The sequence below is a fragment of the Phaethon lepturus genome, unplaced genomic scaffold (genome assembly GCF_000687285.1).
Source record: "Phaethon lepturus isolate BGI_N335 unplaced genomic scaffold, ASM68728v1 scaffold17687, whole genome shotgun sequence".
In the NCBI taxonomy this organism is placed as follows: domain Eukaryota; kingdom Metazoa; phylum Chordata; class Aves; order Phaethontiformes; family Phaethontidae; genus Phaethon; species Phaethon lepturus.
Genome location: NW_010551329.1, coordinates 11,502 through 25,190, shown reverse-complemented (window position 1 = coordinate 25,190; position 13,689 = coordinate 11,502). Strand labels below are relative to the sequence as shown.

General features: G+C 36.0%; 1 protein-coding gene across 1 annotated transcript in view; it reads right to left on the bottom strand.

The window, feature by feature from the left end:
* Positions 1–13,689, bottom strand: part of CDC14A (cell division cycle 14A) — a gene marked incomplete at its 5' end in the record, with an annotated part of 58,283 nt that overhangs the window by 33,121 nt on the left and 11,473 nt on the right. The window contains 2 exon segments of the mRNA XM_010290872.1: positions 1,496–1,575; positions 6,954–7,046. Of these exon segments, the coding sequence (XP_010289174.1) occupies positions 1,496–1,575; positions 6,954–7,046 (173 nt within the window).

The window sequence follows — 13,689 nt, the reverse complement described above, 5'->3', positions numbered from 1 at the left end:
CCTGCTGAAGTTGAACCGCTGAGAATTTGATATGAAAGGGAGAATCGGGGTTTTTTTAGACTCCACTAAAATGCTACATAGTAATGTCCAGAAGGAAGGGAAATACTGCAGGGAAATATTTCACTTGTTGCTTCCCCAAAATGATAAGGAGACAGAAGAATGTGTTGACACCATTTCTGTGCTCCAAATAATAGAGCTGTCTTCAAAGAACTTCTTACAGCAATTTTCCAATAGCTGAACCTTCTGTAAGTGGAAAAGGAGCAATGTAATTATTTCAAACTTGGACAAGATCAGAAACCAAAGAATCTAAAAGGTGGAGAAAAACTATACATTATCCTTTGTTTAACTTAAATCATCATTCCTCTATTTTAAATAGAATTTGGAGATGTTAAAAACCAATGACATATTTAAAATAACTGATTTTTTATATATATATTGTACCAAGTATCTTTTATAAATAGCTGAAAAAAAAATCTAGATACCAACAGCTCAGTAAACTTATTGGGCTTTGGAGAGCTATTGATGATATAAACTCTGCCAAAAAAAGCTATGGTTGATGTGATACCTTTTCAAAAAATGTGTTCAATGGTTTAAGATTTCAAAGTTAAAGTGGTCTTCACATACAAATCTACCATCCCAATAGTTTATACTGTATCTGGCTCCTGTACAATCTATGAGAAGAGAGACAATCTGATCCTCCTTTGCTGAGTGGCTGTAGAATCAGGCAAATTTGATATAGACAAGGTAGGTCTACATTTACAAATGCATCAGCTAACAGTAAACACTACTTGTAAAACATCAACTCCCCTAAAAAACAAAAAGAGGACATTGACATTCTTGCCTTAGTCTTATTGCCAGTGTTTGCGTAAGAATAGCGTGGGTGTTTTCATTCATGAAGTACAAGGGCATTTCATGGTCCGCACCATGAAAAAAATCTGGAAATCTCTTTATTAGATAGGCATGATAGCTAAAACTCCTCAGATTGAAGTCTCAATATGCCTTAGTACAGAGAATAAAGACAGATTGATAGAAATCATCTATGATTCACTGAAAACAGAAAGACAAAGCAATTTAATAACTGGAATATCACTACTTGGTCTGTAAAATAGAGACAATATAACAGCATATTCATTCATGTAAGTCTAGCTAGTTAGGTACTAGGTAATTTAAAAGATCTGAATGACTTCCCCACAGTAAAACATCATAAAAAGTTTTAATTGCTAAATCACAAACATGCTAAGAACTATTTTCTTAACCTGACAGTTTGCAAGACTGGGAGTGTTACTTAAAACTTAAATAAATTGAAATGGCTTTATTCTTCCAACACAGAGCAAGTAATTCCACTGGAAGTAAAAAATACTTCTTCTGGAGATCAGTCATTTTGACACAACATCTATATCAGACACGAAATCCTTTTCTGGGAAGGCAATCTGGAAAATTTATATTTAACAAATTCCAAACACAAAAGTTAGGCCCATTTCTCACGTTCACATACCTAAATGGAAGATATGGTGGATTTGATCCAGACAAAAGTGTTCTGTAAGCTTCTTCTGGTGTTTTCTTCAAGTATATTACCTAAAGGGGGTGAGGGGAAGAGAGAAAAAAAATAAGCCCTGAGTCCAAAAAGTGATTAACCATATATACTTCTCCCAGCCCACTAAACTCTTAAGAATGTATACTATACTCCTTTATGACCAACTCCTATGACATTTTTAGGTCAGAAAAGACATACCTACACAAAGTAAAAGATTCAGAAATCAACAGAAACTGGGCTTTCTGTTTTGTGTCATTCCCCCCTTAAAAAAAAAAAAAATCACATTGTTGCAACTGAAAGACTTTAAGACAGACTCAGTATCGTACTAAGATGAAAAATAGGCATCTATGCTAGGAATTCTCGGTCCAACTTCACATGAATCATAACCTTACCACAGCAGCTGACAACAGAAACATTTCTCCACCACAGCTCAGTGGAAGATTTTTCCAACACAAATAGTTTTTTTTATTCCCAATTGTCAATATCAAAGTACTAATTAATAAAAATATCCAATTCAGCAAGCTGAACCTGTTACCATAAGACCAACATATAGTTAACATAATACCCTAAGCCAAGGCTTATTCTGCTATCGCTGAACTCTATCAGCTCAGCTTGCTTACTTAAAGTAAGAAATCAGAATACAGCCATATCTTGTTGCATTTACAATCCTATTTGTACAATAAAACTGGTCCTAAAATAAACTTTACTTGGAATACATACCAAGCAAGTGCATTAATTACAAAAAAAATATTTCATCCAAGTTTGGAGTGGCATGTTTCACATGCACAAACATGTTTTGTAAATAAAACCACACAATTTTCCTAGCCATTTCCCCGCAATGCACCTTACAACCAGCACCTACATGGCTACTTTTTAGCTCTACGCACATTTAACTAGTTTTAACTATAAAGCATTCTTAAACTATTCTTAAAGTATCATAAAACTATAAAGCATTTAACTATAAAGCATTCTAGTAATTATTTTCTTAACCAAGACATAGGCTAGTTCCTGATCTAAAAGCTTTATTCAACTTTTGACCTTGAACACATTAGAATATAGGTAAGTGGTGGTCACTCCCAGAATATTTGCAATTTGCTTAATGTCTAGAGTCATATCTCAAGTTAATGGCATTCTTAGTATTCTGTAAGATGCCATCACAGTAGGTAGATTTTCTTGCATTTCTTCCTCAAGCATGGGCAAGACAGACAGAAGAGACAAGGTAAGGATAAAAAAAACCTGACTCAAGTAAAACAGTTTGAAAAACCTCTTTGCCATGACACAATGAAAAGAGGGTCCAGAATAATCTCTGTTTTTCCAGAGCTACCACCTATTTCACTTCTTTGAACAACTGATCTAATTTTGGACCAAAACCCTCTGCACAAACTGATTTGTCTTCAAAAGATAAATTCCCTGACACGAAGTTGTATTTCAGTCTCAGCCTCCAATGTCGCTTGCTCCACTCATCAGTCACACTGATAGCATGGATCAGTATAATCAGTACCCAAAAGGAGGAACAAATCCCACTTATCTTCAAACATTAAATCTCAATATTGTGGCATTATCAATATTGCAGTTTCATTTGGCAAATGCCCAAATTGCATGTTTCTCAAAATCAATGTCCCTGTATTTGCCCAAACGTCCATATTCCCCCATCCTTAACCTCTAAAAGCAAAGGTTTCCTGAAAACTTCCACAATCTAAACAGATCACAATTTCTATGTGAAAACCATTCCCTTTATTCTGTGTTATCAGAACAATTATTTCTAACTCATTTGTTGGATTCTTTGTTTTTGGGGTCAAACCAGTAAATACTAACATTGAAGCAGATTCAGAGGTTTACTTAATGAATATATATATTTACTTAATTCAAAAAGTAGAGGAGCCTATTGCTTTTTATTTTTAAGCTGTAACGGTCTGTCTACAGCAATAATTGCTCACTAATGGCACCAACTTCATGCTTTCAAACCCTGCAGCATAGCAATGCTATTCTGTTTTCAGTCATTTGTAAAGATTCTTTTAGTCTGTAAAAAGTCTCCTTTATAATTCCTTTATAGTCCCCCTCACCACAAAGGTTTTGCATTTAAGAACAATGCATTATGTGCAATAGATTTTGGGGAGAGGGGTTTATTTCAGAGAAAAATACTGCTTTCATTTATGTCAATGTCAATAATCACAATAATTAGCTTACATTTAAAGCCTAAATTCCTGCTTATAGTCAAAAGATCCTCAGAGGGTAGTTCAGAGGACTTCAGGGGAAGATGAGTTTCCATCTTACACAGTAGGGAGTCAGAAATCTGAAGTAGGGGCAAATATGTCCTATATGAATGTTTTATCAACACTGCAGTTTTTATTTCACAGAAGTTAGGGTACCTCAAAGCTGTCTCTGCTCAAAGACGTGTATATATGACATTTTAACCAAACAGCTGTCTGTCCACAAAGCTCATAATAAAGACACTAGATGGAAACATGAAAAAGATACTAAGAGCAGAAAAGAAAGGAAAGGAGGGAAAAAAACACTGAACAGGGCTCCTGAAAAAACAAAAATATTGCAGATGTCAAGAATAATGCAATAACTGATGGAGGAAGGATAACAAAATGGAGAAAGAAACACCACAGTACATGTCTTTAGTACTTAAAAAGTAGTTATATCCATTAAGAAAACTGCAGGAAACTGTTTTCTGACTCATCTTTATCAATGAAAACTCAGCAACTGAAACTTAGCTTCATTTTTTAATGTAATATAATGAATCTTCAGAGTGCTTTTATTCTGCAACATATACAAGTAAAATAAAAACCCCAAAGAGCCTGTATTGAATAGTTTGTATAAATTGAACCTGTATCTAAGAAATAGCGTGAGAACCTTTAAAAAAACCAGTCACCTTCCAGATTGAAACTATTCTCTTACAAGAGTTGTTTTATGAGGGACAAGGTTCTCCTCCCTCTTCCACACTGTCACTACTCTAACTCATATCATGTGACACTACTACCTGTAAAAAAACAGGTTCAGCAAATATTGAAAATTTTACAATATTTTTTTCTCTGACATTTCCATTCTTCTGTTCTTGACTTCCTGAATAATTATGTGGTTCAAAGACAAAGCTCTCCACAGTTGGGACACTGTGCAGGCACATGACATGTAGCAATACTGTCCACATACGCACTTCCAAGACAATTCATACCATCTATCCTAAAAAGTTTACAGAACAAGGGAATTAGTATTTTGCAAGTCCACCTTAACACTCAGCCACACTATTTCAAATACAATTTGGATTCATCTTGTATTTGCCATTTTCGAATTAGAAGTATATAGCACAGATCCGCTCTAGAGATATGCTAAGTTATCACAAGAGTTCTGTGAAGCCAATCTAGAGCAATCTGAAGAAAGGTGTTGCTTGAAACAGCAAAGAGACTGTACACACTGCAGTAACTGAAAAGCCTTTGCACTTGCTGAACCTCCAAGAGAGGGATTACAGATTTGAGCAGTAGTGTGATACGCTTAAGATTACAAAAGAACAAACCCTTAAAGCTTCAGGTAGGGCTGAGAAGTCTAATTTAGATTTTTAAATTAGGGAAAAACACTCCTGCAAGCATATGACAGAACATGCCATAGTAGTTCACTATTACCCAGTCATTTGCTATGATAAAATTACAAACTTAAGAACTCAACAGCTTTTCCCCTTTATTGGCATTACAGAAGTCTAATAAAAACTATTACTAATAGTTATACATACATTACTAATAGTAATACATACTTAAAGTAGTTGTGAGAAAGAAATATGACCAGCCCATCTGCTATCTACAAGGAAAATGAAAAAGAGCTCACTGGATCTCTTTTCAGAGTGTGTCACAGTATGAAAGCATTGTGTTTCACCATGACCGCTCAAAAGTCAGATTTCAGTCCACTAAAGTTTTGATCTTTGAAGAACTGAAAGAGATAACTAGTACTTGTCTGCTACTGAGGAACAAGTGTCATGCATATATGTTCTCTCTTCCCTCTGCCCCATTTCTCTAGAGGTACAAGAGCAGTCACTGGTACAGACTAGTATTCCTCCTGCTCTTCTCCCCCAGGGAATCCAAACCTTACAAGATTGCAGAGTACACAACCAGGTGGGGGTTCCTTGGTTTCCAAACAGAAATAAACATAACAAATACCTTAAGAAGGCAGAAAGAGGGACCCACCCTCCAATTCATTCATATGCTATCAGACAGGAGAAAATGCACTCTCCTTCATAATTTCTCCATGAATGAATTCTTTGATGATGAACCGGGAGATCATGTAATCAAGTCAGTATAATTCAGTTAAACCTACTCCCTCTCCCCCCTCAGACAGAAACTACCAGGGACAAATTGAGTCAAACCAGGCTACTTTAGTTTTGGTATGCATGAAAGTACGTGTAATACTATTTTCAAACTATTTTTAAAGACTTTTTTTGTTTAAATTAACTATCGTGGAAGACTACCTAAAACCCCCTTACAAGTAAAATAAGTCTCCAAACCAATGATGGGAAAAGCAAAGCAATACTAACGTCAAAATATTGTCTGTGGTGCCTGGTAAGACTTTGCAAAACCTAGCAGCACCCAGTTTCTGAAAACACTGAACAGTTTATGTTGTAGTCTTAGTCATTTAGGAGGAACACTAAACTTCTCCATAAGATCCGAGAAGTCTGCATGTTATTCTGTTCTTGTAAGACTTCAAATATTTTTTTTTTTCTTAATCTGAATTTTATGACAGAAATAACCTTTGCAGAATTCTTAAGAGCAAGGACAGTAATTTAGCAACTGGACATGATCAGCCCAAATGTATTTAAAGTCCATTGCAAAACCTGAAATTTAAAAAAACTCATCTTCCTGAGATGCAATTTACAAACAGGCAGCCTATTGGTAATAAAGTTTTAAGACTTAACTTTCACTTAAACTTAGGACTCTTATTAAAATATTTCAATAGCTTTAGGGTATTTCTGTTCAACGTGTCTAAGAAGCTGATTAATGCAACAATCCAAGTTGCATAATCACCACTGGAAACCTGTTCCTAGAACCTGATCCACTGTTTTCCACGTTTCATTTTACACTTAATATTTTAACACCAGGACAACTAAAACAAGCCTTCTCAATTAACTTCCACACTTTGGTAGAGTTCATAGCTATAAGACCTTCTGGTCTCAAAAATCTTGTATAATTGAAGAAAAGACATAAAATCTAGAAGATCTTAAATTTAAGAGTACATATACTTCTGTCACAATTTGGATATTCAAATTGTAATAGATCAAACTGCCAGTGACACACAGTTCTTTTACTGAAGAATATGATTAGATTCCTTCAGGCCTACCGCCCTAAAGGTCCATCCCTTGAGATGCTATTTTACACAGAACAGATGTCTTTCAAGGAAGGTTAGAAGTATCCATGCAATAAATAATACTTACAGCATATGCACCTATTAAAAATGCTGCATTTGCTCGTTTCCGCTGGTCAAAACTGGTATAGTAGACTATCTTCTTTCTTGATAGGCTGAAATACTGTTAAAAGACCAGACAGACAGCATATTTACTGAGAGAAGAATACACTTAAAAAGTTGCATTTCCAAAATTGAAAAATAAGTCAGAAAAAAAAAATCTTGAGAGATTCTTAAAATTGTAGGAGAAAAAATTACCAATACCATGAACAATCTTCTTACATTATAAATAAGTGCAGGGAAACAGCCACTGTATCAGGGCAGATCTCTTGGTCTGCTGTGCAAAAATATCCTATAAAACACAGTTGAACCAAAATGTTCAATATAAAATACTGGATTCCCACCACCACCCCCCAAGTTTAAATATTTGAACAACAGCTTACGAATGTTGATTAAAGACATTGAAATTCTCAGACTAAAACACTCTCCTATATGTGAAATCTCTTTAGCACATAATTCTGTGAAGATGACTAGAGAAGAACTGAAGCAATCAATCTTAAAAGCATTTTAAGTCCAACACCACTCTTCCATCTATACTACCTAAAAACGTGGTGACAGGCATCTTTAGAAAGCTTCAACAGCAAGAATTTATAAAAAAAGTGATTGCACAAGTGAAAGGCCTGAAAAAAAGGCTGGGCAGAGACAAAACCAGTAACACTTGCAATTCTTCTTTCTTTAGGAAGAAAAAAAGGCCTCTGTGAGAATCCTGTGGACAAAACTCCCATTGAAAATAAGACCAACAAGCACCAGAAAAGAACAATAATGACAAACTGCAGCAAAACCGCTTAAAGCCAGAAAGATAAACTTGACACGTAAAAATGGCAAGTTGGACAGTTTATTGTGTTATTTTTTTAGCTTCATGACTTACTATACTTCCATTATATTCTGCAACACTATCACTCATGTTTTTCCTGACAGATTGCTGAAGTACTACTACAGTTTTGAGGAAGTCATCAACAGACATACTGGATTCTGCTTCTAAATGTTTGAAGTGCATTTCTATTTTTAACAGTTGCACATTTTATGAACTGTCTTCATACCAGTGCTATTGCTACCCAGCTTCAGGTTTTTAACTCCAATTTGACAACTTCAATTTATTTTCTTTTCCTACTCTTGGCACTGACAACACTTGGGGGTGGGAGATAAGGTAGCTGCTGCCGAATTGTGTTTTCTTTAAGTAGTATCAACTGTATTTCACTTCCAGAAATCTGTAAATGTCAACTCTCATCTTAAACATTGTTGCAAATTTTAGGACAGCTTTAACCACAGAATCAAATTTTGCAAAAAAACAAATAGCTGATAAACTCAGGAGAAAATAGATTTATGTATCACAGTGAACTTCTTACTCCCACTCTAACAAAAATAGCCCCTTTAATAGTAGTTCTAACTGTACCTTCCAGTCTGGTTTTATTACCCACAGCTTCCATGGGTAGAAGGGGTAAGAGCTAATGCAACTGAGCATATCTAAGTAGAACTGTAATCCCCGAGATAGCTGGTTGCTGTTGATTGGAAGAGTTTGTATCTTGAGACTAACAGCAACATCTCCCTCAGTGTATGTGCAAACATACAAAGCACAAGTAGTTATTTAATTAGTGAAGCATTCAGTTATTATTAAAACTTGACAAAATTAATCACAGTATTTTAAGATCCCTCCTTTCTTCGCCCTCCTCAATTTTTTAATTTCAGTGTTCTCTAACTGCAATTCCACCCATGATGTGTAGGTGGGATAAGATTACAATAGTTATGCAACAGTGACAGAACTTCAATTTTAACTTGTTGACTACTACTTATTTTAAAGCAGAGTTCTTTGCAAGAGTTTACAGTTCACCTGAAATACTATTTTGGTGAAATACATTCTGCTAGCTAGCCAGAAGTTCTATGTAATAAGACCGTATTCCTTATTTTATTTTACAGAATTGATTTTTTTAATCATATAGGTATGTCAAGTTATTCCAATTTTGAGATGGTTTTGTATGTGAAGTAGCCACAAAGTGACAGCTCACCTTAAAAGTTCCCAGAACATTTAAATGAAAGCAATATATCATTTTCATTCCTTCATTTTCAAAATGTGTTTAACCCTTATAAGCCATATTGCTATATGAAGTATTTCAATGTTTTTTGAATCCTGACTAAAGCCTTAACACAAAATTGAAAACCAACATTAATTAATGGCTTATAGAATAGCAACCAGAGGAAAACTGCACCGGGATTTTACTTTTCAGAAGCCTATAAAACAAGCTGTTATTTTTATTTGCACACAAGTTACAGAAAAACAAGTTTTACAGTAAGTGCCGAAGTGTCAATGCAATGCCTCTGTTAACATTAATACACAAGCTCTCAACTCAATGCACATTCAATATGAATACTAAGCTTTACGACCTATTTTTAAAAATACTAATTTTCTGATCATGTTTAATAAGCTAAGTCTATTCCTTTGGCTAGGTTCAATGACAGCAAGTGTTAAAGACAGTTCTTTAAGGTGACTGTTTTCACAGCTCCAGAGCTCCACCCGAATGGATTAGGGCTTTAGTTCCCTTAGATGCTGCACAACTCAAAAAAACCAAAATGTTTCAACACCTAATTTTTCAGTACAGATTGTCTACAGAATAACTATAATTAGAGATAACATAGCAACATAGTTGCAAATAATCTTTTTTTTTCTAAAACAAAACTAATGCATGCACTGTGAAGCACTAAAGATACTTTTTTTTACTAGTAAGAAAATTTTAGCAGTTTCACACATCATTAGAAGACAAAATGTAACAATATAACAGAACGGTATCTGTCAAGTTATATCCCAGAGGAACACACTCAAAAGACAATTTTTTGAACTAAAAGCAGAAGTTACATGAAAAGTGCGGTAGGTTTTGTTTTAGGTGATAAACCCAATTGATTGGGTTTATGAGAGGATTCAAGAACATGTTTTCACTGTAAGACTACCTTTTTTTTTTTTTTTAACAACAGATCAGGGCTTGTTTCTTGAAGACTTAACGAGACATTTACTTGCCCACAGAAATTGATGGCACCTAAGCCTGTCATCATGGACAATTATTAGATTGATATCTGTTCAGAATCACCAGATTATTTGACAGTATTTTATTTAATGGTGTGGTTTAATATACTTGCATTGTTCAAGCAATAAATTACTGCAATGTGTTTAATAAGTCTGGATCAATGCAAATGCTATTTTTATATATATACACACGTGTATGCATATATGTACTATGTAAATATAAACAGCAGTGAGTACAAGGCTGGCAAACGATTCATATAAAATGATGTATTAAAACATGTACCTGCCTCAAAATCTAAGCCGTCTTAAAGGAGATGCTTGCAATTACTATAGTTCCATGGGTATGCCCATCAGTTTATTTATATTAAAACAGAACCAAACCCTTCTGTGATTCAGCAGCAATACAGTTAGCGTACAAGAAATGTTAAACCCATAGTTCATAAGCTTGTCAGAACCTTCCCTCTCCTGCCTGTGATCTTCTGTACTTGTATCATTTCTCAGCAACACTCCCTCTCTGATTACCCCTGCTTCTGAATTTATTGAGATTGTGTAAGGCTACACACACATAAAACACAGCAGCTTTTTTAAAAGCAGTTTTAATGAAATCAGACTTCTTTAAACAAAAGAATCACAGTTGCTTAGTCAAACATTTTTTCCCCCAAACAGAATTCAAAGAACAAGTAGGAAGATAGCACTGCCAAGCCTTTTTTCTTGCTGTTGACTTGGCTAGTCAAGATGATCTCCATAGCAATCAGCAATCAAAACATTACAAACATAACAAGGTCAGAAAGGTTTTCCTGTAAGGCATAATCAGGACTTTACCTCCAGCTTTCTCAGCAAATGACTATCTGAATATTTTCTTCAGCTCTTCACAACAGAACTATTTACTGTTTTTAAAAATCAGTCAGCATAAAGTTACAATAGTTTACTTTAAAATGTTGGCCTCTCATTAGCACATTTCAGACTGGTACCCTTCTCGTTCCCCATCTGTCCCCCAAGAAAGGAGAGTGGAAAGCAGAAAACTGCCTCTATTCTAATTTCTCCCCCAAAACAGAAATAGATATAGCTGGGAGACTTGGAGGAGAAGCTTGTGGGATTTTTTGCTTTAATGAGATCTTATGCTCTCATTTCTCCTGTTCCTATTCACAGACATTTTAAACTTAATAAAAGTCTAAGTCTTAAATTCTTTTTCAGACACCAATATTTTTTGTGTGGATTTTTTTAATACCACGCTTCTTTTAAAGAGTCTTCATAAGAGCACCTGAAGTGCATATCCAACCAGGTATATACCAAATCATGGCAGGAGTCATCTGGGCTTAAGCACTGTTATTGCCTCAGGGTTCTAAAAGTGCTGCAGTATGGCAACTGCAACCATCCCTCAGCAGACTGTATTTCTAGAGAATGATAATGATTTAGTCTGGAGAAGAGAAGGCTGAGAGGGGACCTTATCAATGTCTATAAATATCTGAAGGGTGGCTGTCAGGAGGATGGAGCCAGTCTCTTTTCAGTAGTGCCCAGTGATAGGACGAGGGGCAATGGGCACAAACTGCAGCACAGGAAGTTCCACCTCAATATGAGGAAAAACTTCTTTACTATGAGGGTGACGGAGCACTGGAACAGGCTGCCCAGAGAGGTTGTGGAGTCTCCTTCTCTGGAGACCTTCAAAACCCGACTGGACGCATTCCTGTGCAACCTGCCCTAGGGGATCCTGCCTTGGCGGGGTGGGGTGGACCAGATAATCTTCAGAGGTCCCTTCCAACCCCTACCATTCTGCGATTCTGTGATAATCTGCAGTGCCTTTTACTTCCTATGATGAGCCAACTCCTGTTTCTAGTCACAGGGCAGGGTTAGCCTGAATGCAAGGGAATGCAAGCAGCAGGTTGCCCAACAGGACTCTTTCTCCGTGTTATTAGTCCAACCGGCACTTCTATCTCCAAAACACTGATTACAGGCTGTGTACCTGTCCCCCTGGTGCCACGTGAGAATTACCATACTTTTGCTGCCAGTTGCTCACTGCATCAATACCTTGCTCACAGGTCATGAATGTCTGTCTTACACTAGTTCAGGCCTCAGGAATCCTCTCAGCGACACTTGTGAAGGACAGGCATGAGAATGTAAGGGGTAGAAGAGTAGAAACTGTGAATCCATAATTCTCAACTAGTGAAGCTGAGCAGTAGTCTTTTTGCCTACAGTACACATAAGATGCATGCTTCAGCCCTGGGATTTGGTCTTACAAGCCTACTTACCCCTGCAGATAGTATCTAAATTAGGACAGAGTCTGGCATATATCTTAACTATTAGAAGAGCAAAGCTTACATTAGCAGGTACTGGCCTACCTCAGGGATAGTGCCAATCTGCCAGACTGAAATCTATTAATGAGCAAGTTTCTGTATCACTCAGGTGGTATTCCAAGCTTTGCCTGTTTGATTTCAGGTATTACTTTCAAGTGGTTGCACTATCCGGTTACCCTTCTCTATTATGCACTAGTATAATTAGTAGTTTAAATTAACCTATTTGGAATTAGCCTCTGGTAGGGTAGAAGCAACAGACAGCACCTCATCCCAGCTGAGGCTGCAGCTGATCTGCATGAGATTTCCCTGACCTGTTCCTGGCCATTTGTACTCTTCACCTAACAGCCAATGTTTGCTTTTTTCAAAAAATACAAAAGTTACATTAAAAGTGACATCACGGTTTGCTAAATCAACCCTGCAAATGTCAGAGTTACTAATTTAGTTTCAATTTCATTGTCTTGGGTATTTTTTCCTGTTATAATATACAATCTTTTTATCATTATGATTACAAGCCACTTAGGAGCAGCTGGCTTCATTCATTGCAGATGATGGTCTTATAACAAGACTAAAGACTGTAGACACATTCCTGTTTAATATTGAATCATTTAAAAAAGACACCAAATCCTGAGATATTTATTACTTGTGTTCTTATTTTCTAGAGGAAACCCTTGGTACCTAGGGTCCAGTCTGAAGGCATTCTAGTTCTACTATAAAAGTATGAAGGTACACTTCAACAGTGATACACGAGACTGTATTCAGGTCCCAAACTGATCACAGTCTCAATGTGAATCTGGAAGAAACAGAACTAGTCTCTCTAGTTCTCATAGGCACAGTCAAAGTTAGAATAGTAGGTTTTTTATTGGTTCTTCTTCTTCTTCTCCTCCTCTACTTCTCTGGAGTAACTGATTGACAGAGCAAGCATTCTCCACAGTCTTTAATATCTCAAATGTAAGGTCACAAACAGCAGAATTAAGGTAAAAAAAAATAGATTCCTAGTGAGTGACTATCATTGGTCATGTGTTTGAATGGGACAGTGGCACTGGAAAATAGGGTGATAGTGTATTTATAACCTATAAATAATATTTAACCTATTTAGTGTTAACACAGAAATGGCAAATCCAATGTTCTCCCAATATGAACACAGGCATTCAAAATTAGAAATACTAGAGTTTAAACTATTTTATTTATAACTAACTTTCTATATTACAAAGCAATATAAATTCTCACTAGAAGCACTTTTCTGCAAAAAGGTTGTAGCAACTCTACAAACCCCTCAGTTTGCAGAGCCTCCTCTTAAGACTACCTAAGTCAGCATGCTCCTGGAAGCAGCAGATAGTGTGAATCAACTTGCATATTGGCTTAATTTGTGCAGCAAACATTAGTCCCAAAACATAATGTAATTT